This window comes from Cetorhinus maximus, unplaced genomic scaffold, assembly GCF_964194155.1.
Source record: "Cetorhinus maximus unplaced genomic scaffold, sCetMax3.hap1.1 HAP1_SCAFFOLD_1905, whole genome shotgun sequence".
Classification (NCBI taxonomy): domain Eukaryota; kingdom Metazoa; phylum Chordata; class Chondrichthyes; order Lamniformes; family Cetorhinidae; genus Cetorhinus; species Cetorhinus maximus.
In genome coordinates this window covers 44,748-63,856 of record NW_027597845.1, presented here as the reverse complement: position 1 = coordinate 63,856, position 19,109 = coordinate 44,748, and the positions used below count along the sequence as shown (strand labels likewise).

General features: G+C 55.2%; 1 protein-coding gene and 1 long non-coding RNA gene across 2 annotated transcripts; one reads left to right on the top strand and one right to left on the bottom strand.

Moving 5' to 3' along the window:
* The first annotated feature begins 1,613 nt into the window (after window positions 1–1,613).
* On the top strand, window positions 1,614–4,220 carry LOC144676785 (uncharacterized). The gene is made up of 3 exons (XR_013575426.1): window positions 1,614–2,193; window positions 3,926–4,034; window positions 4,172–4,220. It is a non-coding gene; the product is annotated as an uncharacterized LOC144676785 (long non-coding RNA).
* A 1,674-nt stretch (window positions 4,221–5,894) lies between these two features.
* On the bottom strand, window positions 5,895–17,794 carry tpk2 (thiamin pyrophosphokinase 2). The gene is made up of 8 exons (XM_078537107.1): window positions 17,672–17,794; window positions 15,971–16,218; window positions 14,953–15,016; window positions 14,378–14,508; window positions 12,041–12,159; window positions 11,264–11,396; window positions 6,382–6,478; window positions 5,895–5,977 (listed from the first exon to the last, which is right to left on the bottom strand). The coding sequence occupies exons 1-8, from the start codon at window positions 17,742–17,744 to the stop codon at window positions 5,931–5,933; spliced, it is 912 nt and encodes a 303-aa protein (XP_078393233.1). The 5' UTR covers window positions 17,745–17,794; the 3' UTR covers window positions 5,895–5,930.
* Between the last annotated feature and the right edge of the window lie 1,315 nt (window positions 17,795–19,109).

Below are 19,109 nucleotides of genomic sequence, written 5' to 3'. Positions count from 1 at the left end.
GGTGGGTGGCACAACGACTCTCACGCAGACAGATGATTCGTACTCAGCGGGCTTCAGTTCCAACGGGATAGAACTGAGAGGCCGCGTTAAGCTGGTGTCGAACCCTGTGTCAGACCACATCAGGGGAACGGTACCGAGAGTCGGGGGGAGAATGTGGAACTCGCTCCCGCAGTGGGAGTGGTCAAGGTGGATCGTGTCGATGTGTTAAAGCTGGGGGGGCGGGGTGTGGGATGCTGGATAAACACGGGAGCGAGAAAGGAATAAGATACGGGAAGGGGGGCGTGGGGGGGTGAAGAGCCGGGGTGGGAGGAGGCTGGTGTGGGGCAGAAACACCAAAGGGAAACAGCAGATAAACAGGGACGCGTTACACAGAACAATCCAGCACAGGAACAGGCCATTCGGCCCCTCTGCTCCATGCTGGTGTTCCTGTTCCACACCAGCCTCCTCTTCATCACCCGCTTTCCCATATTTTTCTATCCCTTTCTCCCTCGTGTGTTTATCCAGCTTCCCCACCTTAAACACATCGACACGATTCACCTCGACCGCTCCCTGTGGGAGCGAGTTCCACATTCTCCCCGCTCTCTGGGTGAAGACATTTTTCCTGAATTCCCCCGCGATTGGATTTATTGGTGACTGTCTTATATTGATGTCCCCCTAGTTCTGGTCTGTTCCCCCCCCCACCAGTGGAAACACCTTCTCTACGTCGACCCTATCAAAGCCCCCTTCATTATTTTAAAGACCTCGATCAGGTCACCCCCCTCAGCCTCCTCTTTTCTCCCAACCTGTTCAATCTTTCTTCTGGTCTCGTGCATGTAAATCTTTTTAGTACCTTCTCCAGTGTCTCTATATCATTTTTATAATACGGAGACCAGAACCGTGCATAGTGCTCCGAGTATGGTCTAACCGAGGGATACGGAGACTGGAACTGTGCACAGTGCTCCAAGTGTGGTCTAACCGAGGAATATGCAGACTGGAACTGTGCACAGTGCTCCAAGTGTGGTCTAACCGAGGAATATGCAGACTGGAACTGTGCACAGTGCTCCAAGTGTGGTCTAACCGAGGGATAGAGAGACGGGAACTGTGCACAGTGCTCCGAGTGTGGTCTAACCCAGGGAGACGGAGACCGGAACTGTGCACAGTGCTCCGAGTGTGGTCTAACCGAGGGATAGAGAGACGGGAACTGTGCACAGTGCTCCGAGTGTGGTCTAACCCAGGGAGACGGAGACCGGAACTGTGCACAGTGCTCCGAGTGTGGTCTAACCGAGGGATAGAGAGACGGGAACTGTGCACAGTGCTCCGAGTGTGGTCTAACCCAGGGAGACGGAGACCGGAACTGTGCACAGTGCTCCGAGTGTGGTCTAACCGAGGGATAGAGAGACGGGAACTGTGCACAGTGCTCCGAGTGTGGTCTAACCCAGGGAGACGGAGACCGGAAATGTGCACAGTGCTCCGAGTGTGGTCTAACCGAGGGATATGGAGACCGGAACTGTGCACAGTGCTCCGAGTGTGGTCTAACCGAGGGATATGGAGACCGGAACTGTGCACAGTGCTCCGAGTGTGGTCTAACCGAGGGATACGGAGACCGGAACTGTGCACAGTGCTCCGAGTGTGGTCTAACCGAGGGATATGGAGACCGGAACTGTGCACAGTGCTCCGAGTGTGGTCTAACCCAGGGAGACGGAGACCGGAACTGTGCACAGTGCTCCGAGTGTGGTCTAACGGAGGGATACGGAGACCGGAACTGTGCACAGTGCTCCGAGTGTGGTCTAACCGAGGGATACAGAGACGGGAATGGTCTACTCCTTTGTTTCTGTGTCCTACCACTTCAGGTGCTGACCCTTGTGCACTCTGCCTGCTCTGAAGAAGGTGACTGCTCGTGTTGGGGTCCAGGTCCCCAGCAGGCCTGTGCTCTGAGCCGGGAGACTGGACAGGGCATCACCGCCGGAGACCAGTCTTGGTGCCTCACCCAGGAGACACGTTGCAGGGACCCAGGAGTAGGTTGATTAACTTCCCCGCCCCCCCTCCCACCTCACCAGACCCTGTCCCCAGGCCGTCACGGAATAAAGTCGGGTCTAAAAGCAGCGTCTTTAATAACCATTTATCATTTCATCCACAGTTCAAGTTCAGAGCGACAGAGAGACGGGGCAAACTTGGGATTACAGACGCTATCGAACCCAAACGGAAAAGGACACAGTACGTCAGCCGCAGTTTATTTTACTCTGCGATGCGGTGAGGGGCAAGAGACCCAAGTGAAAATCTGAGGCACCCACCCTCCCTCCTAAAAAACAACCCAATCTTTCCTCTTTACCCCCCCCCCACCCCCCCTCTCACTGCCCCTGCAGTCGGGCGTAACCCCGGCTGGTTTCCCACCCCCTCCCCACCCTCTCTCTCTCACTGCCCCTGCAGTCGGGCGTAACCCCGGCTGGTTTCCCACCCCCTCCCCACCCTCTCTCTCTCACTGCCCCTGCAGTCGGGTGTGAGTAACCCCGGCTGGTTCCCCCCCCCCGCCACCCACCCTCTCTCTCTCACTGCCCCTGCAGTCGGGTGTGAGTAACCCCGGCTGGTTTCCCCCCCCCTCCCCACCCTCTCTCTCTCACTGCCCCTGCAGTCAGGTGTGAGTAACCCCGGCTGGTTCCCCCCCCCCCCTCCCCACCCTCTCTCTCTCACTGCCCCTGCAGTCGGGCGTGAGTAACCCTGGCTGGTTCCCCCCCCCCCCCCCCCCCCCGCCACCCACCCTCTCTCTCTCACTGCCCCTGCAGTCGGGCGTGAGTAACCCCGGCTGGTTTCCCACCCCCCTCCCCACCCTCTCTCTCTCACTGCCCCTGCAGTCGGGCGTGAGTAACCCCGGCTGGTTTCCCCCCCCCTCCCCACCCTCTCTCTCTCACTGCCCCTGCAGTCAGGTGTGAGTAACCCCGGCTGGTTCCCCCCCCCCCCTCCCCACCCTCTCTCTCTCACTGCCCCTGCAGTCGGGCGTGAGTAACCCCGGCTGGTTTCCCACCCCCCTCCCCACCCTCTCTCTCTCACTGCCCCTGCAGTCGGGCGTGAGTAACCCCGGTTGGTTCCCCCCCCCTCCCCACCCTCTCTCTCTCTCACTGCCCCTGCAGTCGGGTGTGAGTAACCCCGGTTGGTTCCCCCCCCCTCCCCACCCCCTCTCTCTCACTGCCCCTGCAGTCGGGTGTGAGTAACCCCGGTTGGTTCCCCCCCCCCTCCCCACCCTCTCTCTCTCTCACTGCCCCTGCAGTCGGGTGTGAGTAACCCCGGCTGGTTTCCCACCCCCCTCCCCACCCTCTCTCTCACTGCCCCTGCAGTCGGGTGTGAGTAACCCCGGCTGGTTTCCCACCCCCCTCCCCACCCTCTCTCTCTCTCACTGCCCCTGCAGTCGGGCGTGAGTAACCCCGGTTGGTTCCCCCCCCCTCCCCACCCTCTCTCTCTCTCACTGCCCCTGCAGTCGGGTGTGAGTAACCCCGGCTGGTTTCCCACCCCCCTCCCCACCCTCTCTCTCTCACTGCCCCTGCAGTCGGGTGTGAGTAACCCCGGCTGGTTTCCCACCCCCCTCCCCACCCTCTCTCTCACTGCCCCTGCAGTCGGGTGTGAGTAACCCCGGCTGGTTTCCCACCCCCCTCCCCACCCTCTCTCTCTCTCACTGCCCCTGCAGTCGGGTGTGAGTAACCCCGGCTGGTTTCCCCCCCCCCGCCACCCACCCTCTCTCTCACTGCCCCTGCAGTCGGGCGTGAGTAACCCTGGCTGGTTTGCCCCCCAACTCCCCTCGACCCCACCCCCAACAACAGCCAAAGGCAAACTGCGCTGTCCCGGGCTGAAATCGGCCCGGGTGCAGCAGCGAATCCCGGAACGATTGCTCGAGCTTTGCGGGGCCGTTGAGAGTGCTGAGGGTCGCTGAGCCCGGCTGGTCTTTGTCTCCCTGTAGGTACGACGGGATGAGTCACGGCATCGGGAACCGCATGATGCAGGCGATGGGCTGGAAGGAAGGCACGAGACTGGGGCGTAAGGAATCGGGAATCGCCCCGTCCTCCAAGGTAAGCTGCTCTGTGTTTTCCCCTCTCTCTCTCTCCCCCCACCTCCTACCAACCTCCTGATCGCTCCGTCTCACGCACGGTGTCCTCTTCGACCTGCATTTATTATCTTCCTCTCTCTCTCTCTCTTTCCCTTTCAGTAGACCTGAGGCATTGACCAAATCTCACCAGCCATGTCGGTAAGTGCGCGTTGGAGCTCAGCTCGATCGTCACCGCTCGAGGGGGGAGGAGGGGGAGCAGTGGGAGGTGGGGGAAGGAGGTGTGTGGGGGGGGGGTGAAAGGAGAAGCGGGAAGCGACGTCTCCCCCTCTGGTCAAGAGTCCGATGCCCGGGCACGTTCAGTGGGGGGGGGTGGGCGACAACGTGCTGGCCTTTTGCCGAGGTCGCTCTCACCTCGCTCCCTGTGGGAGCTCTGCTGTGCGCCGATTGCTGGGGGGGGGAGAGCGGGTCACGTAAACTCCTTCGTTGGCCGCGAGGTGGTCTGGGCCGGTCCCGAGGCGGAGTTTAAAAAAATAAAAACGACGGGCTGGGTTGTGTCTTTTGTCTCGACAGTGACATGGGCTGTGGCAGGTCGGTCAGCACTCCTAGGGAGTCGATGTCCGAGGGAGGACCCTGGATCGCTGTCCGGGAAACCACAGCGACGGCGTTCGATAGGACGAACTGATCCCGGATTTCTTTCCTTTTTTTTTGAGGGGAATTATAAAAGGATTGTAAATATTTTTATCAGCCTCCACCTGTACTTTTGTACTTAATTAAAAAGTCTTGACCATTTTCACGGACGTTTCGTGGTGGGTTAAGGACCGGTGGGCGGTTTGCGGTTCCGGCAGCCAGCGGCCGATGATTTGCGCCGCTAGAGGAGGGGGTCGGGGGGGCGGTGTATTTAGCTGCTGCCCCCTTGTGTGATCGGCCCAGGGTTCACGCCCAGCTCTGAGCGACGAGGTGTCTTGCGCGTCGTGGCTGTGAGTCGGCGAGTGGCGGGTGTATTATCCTGGCCTGTGCCTTTCGCAGCAACAGGAGGAGGCCATTCAGCCCCTCTCGAGTCTGTTACACAGGAAGAGGGGGAAATTCAGCCCCTCTTAAGTCTATAACACAGGAGGAGGCCATTCAGTTCCTCAAGCCTGTTACACAGGAACAGGGGGAGGCCATTCTGCCCCTCTCGAGCCTGTTACACAGGAACAGGAGGAGGCCATTCAGCCCCTCTCGAGCCTCTTCCCCATTCAGTCAGATCACGGCTGATCTGCATCTCAATTCCATCTACCCACCTCGGTTCCATAACCCTTAATCCCCTTTACCCAAAAAAAATCTATCAATCACAATTGCCCCTCAGCCTCGACAGCTATTTGTGGGGTGGGGGAGAGTTCCAGATTCCCGCTCCCACTCTGTGTGAAGATTAGCTCCCTGACATGCCCCACCCCCCCGAACGGCCTGGCTCTCCGTTTAAGGTTCCGCCCCCTCGATCTGGGCTCCCCCAACACCCCCTCCCCAGCAGAGGAGATAGTTACCCTCTATCGACCCTATCGAATCCTTTCATCATCTTAAACCCCTCCTCGATCGGATCACCCCCTTAATCTTCGACATTCGAGGGGGATAGAAGCCCGGTCCTGGGAGATTAAATCCAGCAACGGTAACAGGATGTACAAACTGTCCAAAGCAGGGAGGGGGGAGGGGAGTAGGCCATCCCAAAACCAAGGGGCGAAGCTGCTGCTGACCGACTGGGAGAGTTTCCACTGGTGAGTGGGATTGTCCTGGGCTGAGGCTGAATCCCGTCTCTCTGTCTCTCTCGATCATGATTGTTTAAATTGACAAATCTGAAATGAGACCGAAACGCTCGGGGACAGCGTGAGGTAGGATGAGGGCTCCGTGTGGAATATGCGTCTCGCTGTCCTGTCAGCTGTTCAGCTCACAGCTCCCTGTGCAGCCCTTCGATAAACTGGTGGTAATGTCGCTCTGCAATACAAAACACACCGATTGGCTTGACGTCTGTTTTTAAACTTCCAACGAGGCGCTGTTCCCGCCCCACCCCCCCACCCCAGCGAGGAGCCTTTCCTCTCCACCCGTAACCCGCTGGGCTACTCGGGCATCGGTCTCCCCTCTCTCTCTCAAGGATCAACACTTCAATAAAAGACTCCCTCAAGTGGCTTTGGGATGTCCTCAGCTGGCGAAAGGTGCCGGTGAAGTGGGAGAGCCGGGCCTCGGTTAAGACCCCGCCACCCGCCTTCACATCGAATAAACGCACGGCTGACCCCCTGCGTGCCCTGACAGCCGCGCCCTATCCTGCGATAACGTCCGTGTGTACCCCGAGACCAGCCCCCGTCTCCTCCGTTTCCCCCCCCCCCCATTCTCATTCTCACCGTTGTCCGCGTGCAGCACTCCATGTCTTACAAGAAAGTCCAGCGCAATCATGGCACAGTTCGGTTTGAATTCGGAGCCCGCGATGACCTCTCTCACCTGTCGTTGATAAGGACGTGGAAATTGAACGAGTTTAAAAAGTGTTGAAGCAGGCCATTCAGCCCTTCTTCTGCTCGGCGCTGGCGTTGCTGCCCCGCGCCAGCCTCCTCCCGCCACCCCCCCCTCTTCATCTCCCCTATCCCCATACCCTTCTATTTCTTTCTCCCTCGTATTTAACCCAGCCTCCTTCTTAACTACATCGACACGATTCACCTCAAATTGCCCATCCCAGGGGTACTGCAGGAGGTGGCCAGGGAAATAGTGGACGGGTTGGTTGTCATCTTCCAAAATTCGGTAGATTCTGGAACAGTCCCAAAAGGTGGCAAACGTAACCCCGCTATTTAAAAGAGGGAGGGAGGGAGCAAACAGCGAATTACAGACCGGTTAGCCTAACCTCAGTAGTAGGGAAAATGCTAGAGTCTTATTATAAGGGATGCAATGATAACAGGACGCTTAGAAATATCAATGGGATTAGATCAGACAAGCCAACATGGATTTGTGAAAGGGAAATCATGTTTGACAAACCTATGGAGTTTTTTTGAGGATGTAACTAGCAGAGTAGATAAGGGAGAACCAGTGGATGTGGTGTATTTGGATTTTCAGATATCTTGATGAAAATCCCACATTAAGAGGCTAGTGTGTAAAATTAAAGCACATGGGGATTGGGGGGTAATATATTGACATGGATTGAGAACTGGTCAGCAGACAGGAAACAGAGTAGGAATAAATGGGTCTTTTTTTGGAGTGGCAGGCGGTGACTAGTGGGGTACCACAGGGATCAGTGCTTGGGGCCCAGCTGCTATTCACAATATATATCAATGGTTTGGATGAGGGAACCCAATGTAATATTCCCAAGTTTGCTGACAACATGAAACTTGGTGGGGATGTAAGTGGTGAGGAGGATGTTAAGAGGCTTCAAGAGGAGTCAGGTTGAGTGAGTGGGCAAATAACATGGCAGATGCAGTAGAACGTGGATAAGTGTGAAGTTATCCACTTTGGTAGGAAAAACAGAATGGCAGAGTATTATTTCAATGGTGTTAGACTGGGAAACGTTGATGTACAAAGGGGCCTGGGTGTCCTGTACACCAATCACTGAGAGCAAGCATGGAGGTGCAGCCAGCAGTTAAGAAGGCAGATGGTACGTTGGCCTTCATTGCGAGAGGACTTGAGTACAGGAGCAAGGATGCCTGACTGCAGCTGTACAGGGTCTTGGTGAGACCACACCTGGAGTAAGGAAGGATATACTTACCATAGGGGGAGTGCAGCGAAGGTTCACCAGACTGATTCCTGGGATGGCAGGATTGTCCTATGAGGAGAGATTGGGCTGACTAGGCCCTGTATTCCCTGCAGTTTAGGAGAATGAGAGGGGATCTCACTGAAACGTATAAAATTCTGACAGGGAGGGACAGACTGGATGCAGGGATGATGTTTCCTCTGGGCTGTGGGAGGGGGTCTAGAACAAGGGGTCACAGTCTGAGGATACGGGGTAGGCCATTGAGGACTGAGATGAGGAGAAACCTCTTCACTCAGAGGGTGGAGAACCTGTGGAATTCTCTACTACAGAAAGCTGTGGAGGCCAAGCCGCTGAATAAATTTGAGAAGGAAATAGATTGATTTCTGGACTGTGAAGATATCAAGAGGTATGGGGGGAGAACGCGGGAGGATGGCGTTGAGATAGAGGATCAGCCATGATCATACTGAATGGCAGAGCAGATTCGAAGGGCCGAATGACTGACTCCTGCTGCTATTTTCTATGTGTCAACCCCTCCCTGTGGGAGTGAGTTCCACATTCTCCCCACTCCTTGGGTAAAGAAGTTTCTCCTGAATTCCCCCCCCCCGATTGCATTTATTAGTGACTGTCTTATAGCGATGTCCCCCTAGTTCTGGTCTCCGCCCCCCCACCCCAACACATGTGGAAACATCTCTATATCGGCCCTATCGAAACCCCCTTCATCATTTTAAAGAGCTCGATCAGGTCACCCCCTCACCCTTCTCTTTTCTAGAGAAAAGAGCCCCGGCCTGTTCAATCTTTCCTGATAGTTATAACCTCTCCCTTCTTGTAGCGTCCTTGTGAAATCTATTTATTCACCGTCTCCAGTGTCTCTATATCCTTTTTAGAATACGGAGACCGGAACTGTGCACGTTGCTCTGAGTGTGGTCTAACCGAGGGATACGGAGACCGGAACTGTGCACAGTGCTCCGAGTGTGGTTGAACCAAGGGATGTGGAGACCGGAACTGTGCACGGTGCTCCGAGTGTGGTCTAACCGAGGGACACGGAGACCGGAACTGTGCACAGTGCTCCGAGTGTGGTCTAACCGAGGGACACGGAGACTGGAACTGCGCACAGTGCTCCGAGTGTGGTCTAACCGAGGGATACGGAGACCGGAACTGTGCACAGTGCTCCGAGTGTGGTCTAACCAAGGGACACGGAGACCGGAACTGTGCACAGTGCTCCGAGTGTGGTCTAACCGAGGGATACGGAGACCGGAACAGTGCACGGTGCTCCGAGTGTGGTCTAACCGAGGGATACAGAGACCAGAACTGTGCACCTTGTTAAAAATTTTTTTACATTTGTTTGTGAGATGTGGACCTCGCTGTCTGGGCCCAGCATTTATTGCCCATCCCCATTTGCCCTTGTTCAGAGGGCATTTTTTTTTGTAAGAGTCAGCCACATCGCTGTGCGACTGGAGTCACATGTAGGCCAGACCGGGTTAAGGACGGCAGATTTCCCTCCCTAAAGGGGCATTAGTGAACCAGATGGGGTTTTTACAACAATCGGCAATGGTTTCGTGGTCACCATCAGACTTTTAATTCCAGATATTTATTGAACTCAAGTTCTACCATCTGCTGTGGTGGGATTCGAACCCGGGTCCCCAGAGCATCACCCTGGGTCTCTGGATAGCAATACTACAATGCTACCACCTCTGGTGAATTGTATGGAGCCTTGGGTGAGACAGCACCTGGAGTAGTGTGGGCAGTTTGGGTCCCCCTTTACCTAAGGGAGGATATTATTGCCGTAGAGGGAGTGCAGCGAAGGTTCCCCAGACTAATCCCTGGGATGGGCGGGACTGTCCTGTGAGGGGAGATTGAGGAGACCGGGCCTGTGCTCTCTCGAGATTCGAAGAATGAAGAGGGGATCTCACTGAAATTTATTCTTAACTGGGCTCGACAGGGGAGATGCAGGGAGGGCGTTTCCCCCTGGCTGGAGGGGGTGAGTGGGGAAGGGTCTAGAACCAGGGCGGGGGGGAACAGTCTCAGAATAAGGGGCCGGCCATTTAGGACCGAGATAGGGAGGAATTTCTTCACTCAGAGGGTTGGTGAATCTTCGGGATTGTCCACCCCAGAGGCTGTCGTGAGGCTCAGTCATCGAGTTATGTTCAAGACAGAGGTCGGTAGATTTCTAGTTATTAAAGATATCGAGGGGGCTGGGGGGGTTAGTGAGGGGAAAATGGCGATAATCAGCCATGATCTAGTTGCTCGGCGGAGTAGACTCGAGGGGCCGAATGGCCTGCTCCTATTTCTGACGAGGGGTGTTCGGGGCAGTGAGCGGGTAGTGGTTAGGCAGTGATTGAAATCGGATTTTGGAGAGGAATTGCTACCTGGCGAAAGGTAATCTCGTCTTCCACCCTCCTGCACCAGGTACCAGGCTGGGAGTTGTCGATCGATCGATCGATCTGTCAGGTTTTGTTTTTTCATTCGTTCGCGGGATGTGGGTGTCGCTGGCTGGGCCCAGTATTTATCACCCATCCCTAATTGCCCCCTTGAGAAGGTGGGGGTGAGCCACCTTCTTGAACCCACTGCAGTCCCATGTGGTGTAGGTACACCCACCGTGCTGTTAGGGAGGGAGTTCCAGGATTTTGACCCGGCGACAGTGAAGGAACAGCCGATATATTTCCAAGTCGGGATGGTGTGTGTGGGGCTCGGAGGGGAACTTGCAGGTGGTGGTGTTCCCCATGTGTCTGCTGCCCTTGTCCTTCTAGACGGTAGAGGTGGTGGGTTTGGGCGGCGCTGTCAAAGGAGCCTTGGCGAGTTGCTGCAGTGCATCTTGTAGATGGTACACACACTGCTGCCCCTGTGCGTCGGTGGTGGAGGGAGTGAATGTTTGTGGATGCAGTGCCAATCAAGCGGGGGCTGCTTTGTCCTGGACGGTGTCGAGCTTCTTGAGTATTGTGGGAGCTGCACTCATCCAGGCAAGTGGGGAGTATCCCATCACACTCCTGACTTGTGCCTTGTAGATGGTGGACAGGCTTTGGGAGAGTCAGGAGGTGAGTTACTCACCACAGGATTTCCAGCCTCTGACCTGCTCTTGTAGCCACAGTATTTATATGGCTGGGTCCAGTTCAGTTTCTGGTCAATGGTAACCCCCAGGATATAGTGGGGGATTCAGCGATGGTAATGCCATTGAACATCAAGGGGCGATGGTTAGATTCTCTCTTGTTGGAGGTGGTCATTGCCTGGCACTTGTCTGGTGCGAATGTTACTTGCCACTTGTCAGCCCAAACCTGGATATTGTCCAGATCTTGCTGCATTTGGACATGGACTGCTTCAGTATCTGAGGAGTCACGAATGGTGCTGAACATTGTGCAACCATCAGCGAACATCTCTACTTCGGACCTTACGATGGGACTGTTCTACACGTGGTCACTGTGACTGAAGATGACTTCGGGAAATGACTCTCAGACGTCACTCAGTTAGGGATGTGTAGACAAGACTTCTGAACTGGGGGGAGGAGAGGGGGAGACTGGGGCTGAGGTGGGTGGTAACGCTCCAAAGGTTGGGCTCACCTGCTCCAGAGGCCAGAGGTAGAATTCCAGCACCTCTCCATCGCCCACTCGCGGCACAAAGTCTGCAGGGACCTCCAGGTCGTAGATGAACTGACACTCCGGGAAGACGCCCCAGTCACTCTCGTAGGTGTAGCTGTGCCGTGAGGAGAAAGAATGCAGGTCAATCACAGGAGGAGGCGGAATGGCGATGCTGAGGGAGGGCGCGGGCCACTGACCCGGGGGAGGGGGAGGGGAGGAATATGGCTCACGGTCTCCCATAGGGTGAGGCACCAGCACGCGAGCTGCCAATTCCTGACCTCCGCTGCCCGCGATAACTGTGGGGACACAGTGTAACAGGCGAGAGAGAGAGAGAGGGGCTGAATGGCCTCCTCCTGTTCCTGTGTAACAAGCTCGAGAGAGGGGCTGAATGGCCTCCTCCTGTTCCTGTGTAACAAGCTCGAGAGAGGGGCTGAATGGCCTCCTCCTGTTCCTGTGTAACAGGCTCGAGAGAGGGGCTGAATGGCCTACTGTGCAACAGGCTCGAGAGAGAGGGGCTGAATGGCCTCCTGTTCCTTTGTAATAGGCTCGAAAGAGAGAGGGGCTGAATGGCCTGTTCCTGTGTAACAGGCTCGAGAGAGGGGCTGAATGGCCTCCTCCTGCTCCTGTGTAACAGGCTCGAGACAGCAGGGCTGAGTGGCCTGCACCCTTGGATGGGAGGGGAGTGAAAAATCTGTCATCCCAGACCTGGTGACCTGGTCCGAAGCAGATCGTGTGGGACCGGTTTTCCCCAGGCGTTACCTGATTGTGCCTGTGGGTTTGGCTGTCCTGGCGATGGATTCGGGAATGCAGGCCTCCTCCTCACACTCTTTGATTAGTGTCTCCATCACTCCAAGCCCGGCAGAGAGCCCTCCAGCAACCTGAGGTGAAAAGAGTGCCCCCAGAGGATTTAATCAGTATTACAGCAGAGAAAACAGTGCCCCCAGAGGATTTAATCAGTGTTAGAGAAAACAGTGCCCCAAGAGGATTTAATCAGTATTACAGCAGAGAAAACAGTGCCCCCAGAGGATTTAATCAGTGTTAGAGAAAACAGTGCCCCAAGAGGATTTAATCAGTATTACAGCTGAGAAAACAGCACCCCAAGAGGATTTAATCAGTATTACAGGGAAAACAGTGCCCGCAGAGAATTTGATCAGTATTACAGCTGAGAAAACAGCGCCCCCAGAGTAATTAATCAGTATTACAGCTGAGGAACCAGTGCCCCCAGAGGATTTAATCAGTATTATAGAGAAAACAGTGCCCCCAGGGCATTTAATCAGTATTACAGCTGAGAAAACAGTGCCCCCAGAGGATTTAATCTGTATTAGAGAAAACAGCACCCCCAGAGGATTTAATCAGTATTACAGCAGAGAAAACAGCGCCCCCAGAGGATTTAATCAGTATTACAACAGAGAAAACAGTGCTCCCCAGAGGATTTGATCAGTATTACAGCTGAGAAAACAGTGCCCCCAGAGGATTTAATCAGTATTAGAGAAAACAGCGCCCCCAGAGGAGTTAATCAGTATTACAGCTGAGAAAACAGTGCCCCCAGAGGATTTAATCAGTATTATAGAGAAAACAGTGCTCCAGAGGATTTAATCAGTTTTATAAAGAAAACAGCACCTGCAGAGGATTAAATCAGTATTACAGCAGAGAAAACAGCGCCCCAAGAGGATTTAATCAGTATTACAGCAGAGAAAACAGTGCCCCCCAGAGGATTTAATCAGTATTACAACTGAGAAAACAGCGCCCCCAGATGATTTAATCAGTATTACATCTGAGAAAACAGCGCCCCAAGAGGATTTAATCAGTGTTAGAGAAAACAGTGCCCCCAGAGGATTTAATCAGTATTACAGCTGAGAAAACAGTGCCCCCAGAGTATTCAATCAGTATTACAGCTGAGGAACCAGTGCCCCCAGAGGATTTAATCTATTATAGAGAAAACAGTGCCCCCAGGGCATTTAATCAGTATTACAGCTGAGAAAACAGTGCCCCCAGAGGATTTAATCAGTATCACAGCTGAGCAAACAGTGACCCCAGAGGATTTAATCAGTATTACAACCGAGAAAAGTGCCTCCAGAGGATTTAATCAGTATTATAGCTGAGAAAACAGTGCCTCCCCAGGGGATTTAATCAGTATTAGAGAAAACAGCACCCCCAGAGGATTTAATCAGTATTACAGCTGAGCAAACAGTGCCCCCAGGGGATTTAATCAGTATTACAGAGAAAACAGCGCCCCCAGAGGATTTAATCAGTATTACAACTGAGAAAACAGTGCCCCCAGAGGATTTAATCAGTATTACATCTGAGAAAACAGTGCCCCCAGAGGATTTAATCAGTATTACAGAGCAAACAGTGCCCCCAGGGGATTTAATCAGTATTACAGAGAATTCAGCGCCCCCAGAGGATTTAATCAATATTACAGCTGAGCAAACAGTGCCCCCAGGGGATTTAATCAGTATTACAGAGAAAACAGCGCCCCCAGAGGATTTAATCGGTATTACAACTGAGAAAACAGTGTCCCCCAGGGGATTTAATCAGTATTACAGAGAAAACGGAGCCCCTGGAGGATTTAATCAGTATTACAACTGAGAAAACAGTGCCCCCAGGGGATTTAATCAGTATTACAGAGAAAACAGCGCCCCCCCCCCCGGAGGATGTAATCAGTATTATAGCTGAGAAAACAGTGCCCCCAGAGGATTTAATCAGTATTATAGCTGAGAAAACAGTGCCCCCCAGGCGATTTAATCAGTATTACAGAGAAAACAGCGCCCTCTGGAGGATTTAATCCATATTAGAGAAAACAGTGCCCCCAGAGGATTTAATCAGTATTACAGCTGAGAAAACAGCACCCCCAGAGGATTTAATCAGTATTACAGCAGAGAACACAACCACAAACCCCTCGCCACCACTCCCGGAATGAACCAGAAGCTCGGTCACCACAGCTGACCTGCCTGGGCCATGCTAGGGTCCAGCTGGGCCACAATGCCTCACGTGGCCAAACTGCGCTGGCTGCCAGCTGAGGCTGGATCCCGGAGAGCAGGCTGCTGGGCCGAGCGCCTGGAGGGTTAGGGCAGGGGAGGGAAGAGGGGTGTTTACCAGATTATCCAGCATCCCAGGGAAGGTCTCCTTGTTGTGCGTCCTCCTCCCGATCCACATGGACATCGCCCCGTCGCCGTGGCGCACGAACCCGTTGACGTGGACCCCGTAGCTTTTAACCCCAAACAAACCTGGGGAAGCAGAGGAGAGAGTCAGAGCGAGGGGCTCGCACCTCACCGGAACCCCAGCGCATCCTCCCTCGCGGACCTCCCGGACAGGCTCGGTGATGGCCAGCTCCTCTGGGCCGATTCTCACCCGTCAAGCTAGGGCTGGGGCTCTTCGGCTGCGTGGGGCATCGTGGCTGAGCTGCAACACCCCCCCCCTCCCCCCCCCACCCTCCCGCTCTCCCACCCTCTCGTCCAGATGCGCCGGATACCCTGGCGTGAATCAGCCCTCTCTCCAAAACCCAAGGGCCAATGGTCCACGCGCCCACACCCTCTCACCCCACCCGGCCAGCTGAGTTCGGCCTACTGGGTCCGGACAGGCGTATGGGGGCTGCAGAGGGGACCATGGGAGCCAAGCCATTCACCATCGCAGCCAAAGACGATGCAAAGTGAGAGAGAGAGAAGCCTTACCGATCGCTGATCTCTCCATCTTCAGCAAAGGAGTGTCCGAGAACCTCGACATCACTTCATATTCCTGAAGAGCAAAGAACGGAGAGAGATGGGTCATTTGTTGGATTTGTTTGGGCACAGACTGGAAGGGCCGAATGGCCTGTTTTCTGTGCTGTAGTGCTCTGTGGTTCTATGGAAGAAGGTGAGTGTCCAGGTACAGGGCTGACATCCCTCGGGACCCCGGTCCCCAGCTCAGGACATCCCAAAGCTCCTCCCACAGCCAAAGAAGGAGCTCATTTCATTGAAGTCCGCTCCCTGTTGGAATGTCGGAAATGCAGCAGCCAATTTGCGCACAGCAAGATCCCACAAACAGCGATGTGAGAACGACCCGGATCGTCTGTTTTTTAGCGATGTTGGTTGAGGGATAAATGTTGGCCCCAGGGCCTCGGTTTAATGTCTTATCCTGAAAGACGGCCCCTCCGACAGGGCGGTGCTCCCTCAGCGCTGACCCTCCGACAGCGCGGCGCTCCCTCAGCACTGACCCTCCGACAGTGCGGCGCTCCCTCAGCACTGACCCTCCGACAGTGCGGCGCTCCCTCAGCGCTGACCCTCCAACAGTGAGGCGCTCCCTCAGCGCTGACCCTCCGACAGTGCAGCGCTCCCTCAGCGCTGACCCTCCGACAGTGCGGCGTTCTCTCAGCACTGACCCTCCGACAGTGCGGCGCTCCCTCAGCACTGACCCTCCGACAGTGCGGCGCTCCCTCAGCGCTGACCCTCCGACAGTGCGGCGCTCCCTCAGTACTGCACTGGAGCGTCTGCCAGGATGAAGGGGCTCAAATACAGTATCCTCTGACTCTGAGGCAGGAGTGATACTCTGGGCAGGTACTGCAGGCTGGTACCCCAGGCCCCACAGTCAGACCAGCCTAAGACATCCTGCTCTCTGAGGATCAGGAGCGTGCATGCTCTGGGTCTGCTTGCCCCACTGAACTGCTCATCCCATCCCAGGCAGTTCCTCTCTGATACCCCTTCCCACACTCACCTCGTTCCTCCACTTCCCCAGGCAGTTGAATAGCTTCTCCTCCCTCCATTCCTCGAGGATCCCTTCAATCGCGCCCGATCGCTGCTCGTAGGTGGTTAGGTGGCTGCTGAGCTCCACTCGTCCCTGGGCATCATCAGTCACCCGGAAAACCTCAGGGTACCTGCTCAGGAGCGGGAATAGCCTGGGCTGCACCACACCCACCTCATGACTCGCAACACAGAACGGTTTGCACAGATCCTTCGAGGAGCCTGCAGGGTCAAGCGGAACAGATTACCGGCCAGCCTGGTGCAGTGAAAACAGGCAACAGTGATTAACCTGCAGCATCGATGGATGGTCAGCAGCAGCCAGTCAGTGCGAAGCATGTGTGGGTTATTCATGCACAAAAATGCTTTCATTCAGGAAAATAGGTCCTTCTGTAACTCCTTTCACCTCCTCAGGACAGTGCGGCGCTCCCTCAGCACTGACCCTCCGACAGCGCGGAGCTCCCTCAGCACTGACCCTCCGACAGCGCGGCGCTCCCTCAGCACTGACCCTCCGACAGCGCGGCGCTCCCTCAGCACTGACCCTCCGACAGTGCGGCGCTCCCTCAGCACTGACCCTCCGACAGTGCGGCGCTACCTCAGCACTGACCCTCCGACAGTGCGGCGCTCCCTCAGTACCGACCCTCCGACAGTGCGGCGCTACCTCAGTACCGACCCTCTGACAGTGCGGCGCTCCCTCGGCACTGACCCTCCGACAGTGCGGCACTCCCTCAGCACTGACCTTCCGACAGTGCGGTGCTCCCTCACTACTGACCATCCGACAGTGCGGCGCTCCCTCAGCACTGACCCTCCGACAGCGCAGCGCTCCCTCAGCACTGACCCTCCAACAGTGCGCCGCTCCCGCGGCACTGACCCTCCGACAGTGCGGCACTCCCTCGGCACTGACCCTCCAACAGCGCGGCGCTCCCTCGGCACTGACCCTCCAACAGTGCGGCACTCCCTCGGCACTGACCCTCCAACAACGCGGCACTCCCTTGGCACTGACCCTCCAACAACACGGCGCTCCCTCGGCACTGACCCTCCAACAGTGCGGCGCTCCCTCTGCACTGACCCTCCGACAGCACGGCTCACCCTCAGTGCTGACCCTCCTTCTTTAACATCTTCCAGGCCCTACAACCCTCCCTATCTCTGTAACCTCTTCCAGCCCCTACAACCCTCCCTATCCCTGTAACCTCCTCCAGCCCCTACAACCCTCCCTATCTCTGTAACCTCCTCCAGCCCCTACAACCCTCCCTATCTCTGTAACCTCCTCCAGCCCCTACAACCCTCCCTATCTCTGTAACCTCCTCCAGCCCCTACAACCCTCCCTATCTCTGTAACCTCCTCCAGCCCCTACCACCCTCCCTACCTCCTACAACCCTCTGATATCTCTGCGCCCCTCTAAATTCTGGCCTCTTGACCATCCCCCCGATTCCCATCGCTCCACCATTGGCAGCTGTGCCTTCAGCTGGCTGGTGGGGTGCCCTGAGCTCTGGTATTCCCTCCCTAAGCCTCTGCATGTTGACCATACCGTTGGTAACTACCAGCTGCCCCCTTGTGTTATTCCTGTTGCCTGGGTGAGTGTGCACACACTCTCCCTCCCTGAACTCTCATGCTACTCCTATTTACAATTTTAAAAAGGTGCCACCAGTAACAGAGGCAAAAGATTCAAGTTAGCCACCCTGCATATGAAAGGAGTTCATCCTGCTCAGGAGCTGCAGGACACCCTCAGCCCAGGACCTGCTGCCTGCCATTGCCTCTGCAGCCAGTCTCCAGGTGGTCCTCCAAGGGGCTGGTCCTCCCGTATCCCGGCGTGCGCTGGGACAGGGGGAAGGTTAGAGGGGCAGGGCTTGGCTTGGTGGGGGGGGGGTGGGGGCAGCACGCAGGCGCAGTAGAGCCGAGCAGCAAAGACTACATTTCCCGTCGGGCCCGGAGCAGCAGAAGCCGGACACGCATGCGCACCGACCAGATTCAAAACATGGGCGGCCGTTAGGGACGGCGGCCATTTTGGAGGAAAATTGACTAAAATGTCAGAATTGTTAAATTTTAAGTTCCAGATTGAAGCCAATGGGCTGAAAACAAACAAAAAAAAAAAATCAGGTGATTAAAAACAATTTAAAAAACACAAATAAAAAAGTTTAAAAAAAACACTTAGATTCTCCAGGACTGCGGAGAGAAAGGGACTTGTCGAAGTTTTTCGTCTCAGACTCATCAGGACAGCGACGCAAGAATACCAAATCTCAAAGGCAACAACAATTTGTACCGCATGAGAAGAGTGTAAATTGTGGCTGGCCTCCAGACTTGGTATTCTTGCGCCGCCGTCCTGACGAGTGCAAGACGAAAAGTTTTGATGGTGTCTCCTTCCTCAACAATGCCCACCTTCTGTGCTGCCAAGCGACTACGCGAACTCTCACGCACCGATAAATTCCCCTCCACGTTGTGCTTCATTTTTTTTTTTCAATGTCACCACCTCAGTCCTGGCGAAAAGGTCCTGGAGAAATTATTTTTCTCTCCGAGGGCCGTGCGACTTTGGGACTCTCTGCCTCAGAAGGCAGTGGGGGTGGGGTGGAGGGGGGGGGGGTGAGTCATTGAGTAATTTTAAGCCTGGGGGAGGGTGGGGGTAGATCGCTTCTTGTTAGGCAAGGGGATCGAAGGGTTATCGGGGGTAGATGGGAACGTGGATTTCGAACCACCACAAACAGGTCGGCCATGATTTTAATGAATGGCGGACCAGGCCCAAAGGGCTGAATGGCCTACTCCTGCTCCTATTTCATCTGTTCGTACGCCTGTACACCTGTCCCAAAAGATTCCAATCCATTTCTGCCAGAATATGACACATAATTATTCTGTTTGATGGTGAAAGGCTCATGGATGTTTTTGGGGGGGGGTGGGGGAGGGGGAGGAAATGGCCAAATATCACGATTTGAGCTGTTAGCTGCCGCAAGGTCGAGGGGGTATGTGAATACCTCCGACCCACTTTCACACAGCACCCACAGGGGTTTCGTAAAGGCAAGGGTGGTGGGAGAGTGGGTGGCAGGAGGTGTGGGAGGGGTAGGGCAGGAGATAACGTAGGGGTACAGGGAAGCTGTGGGGTTGGCGGCATGAGATGGTCAAGGGTT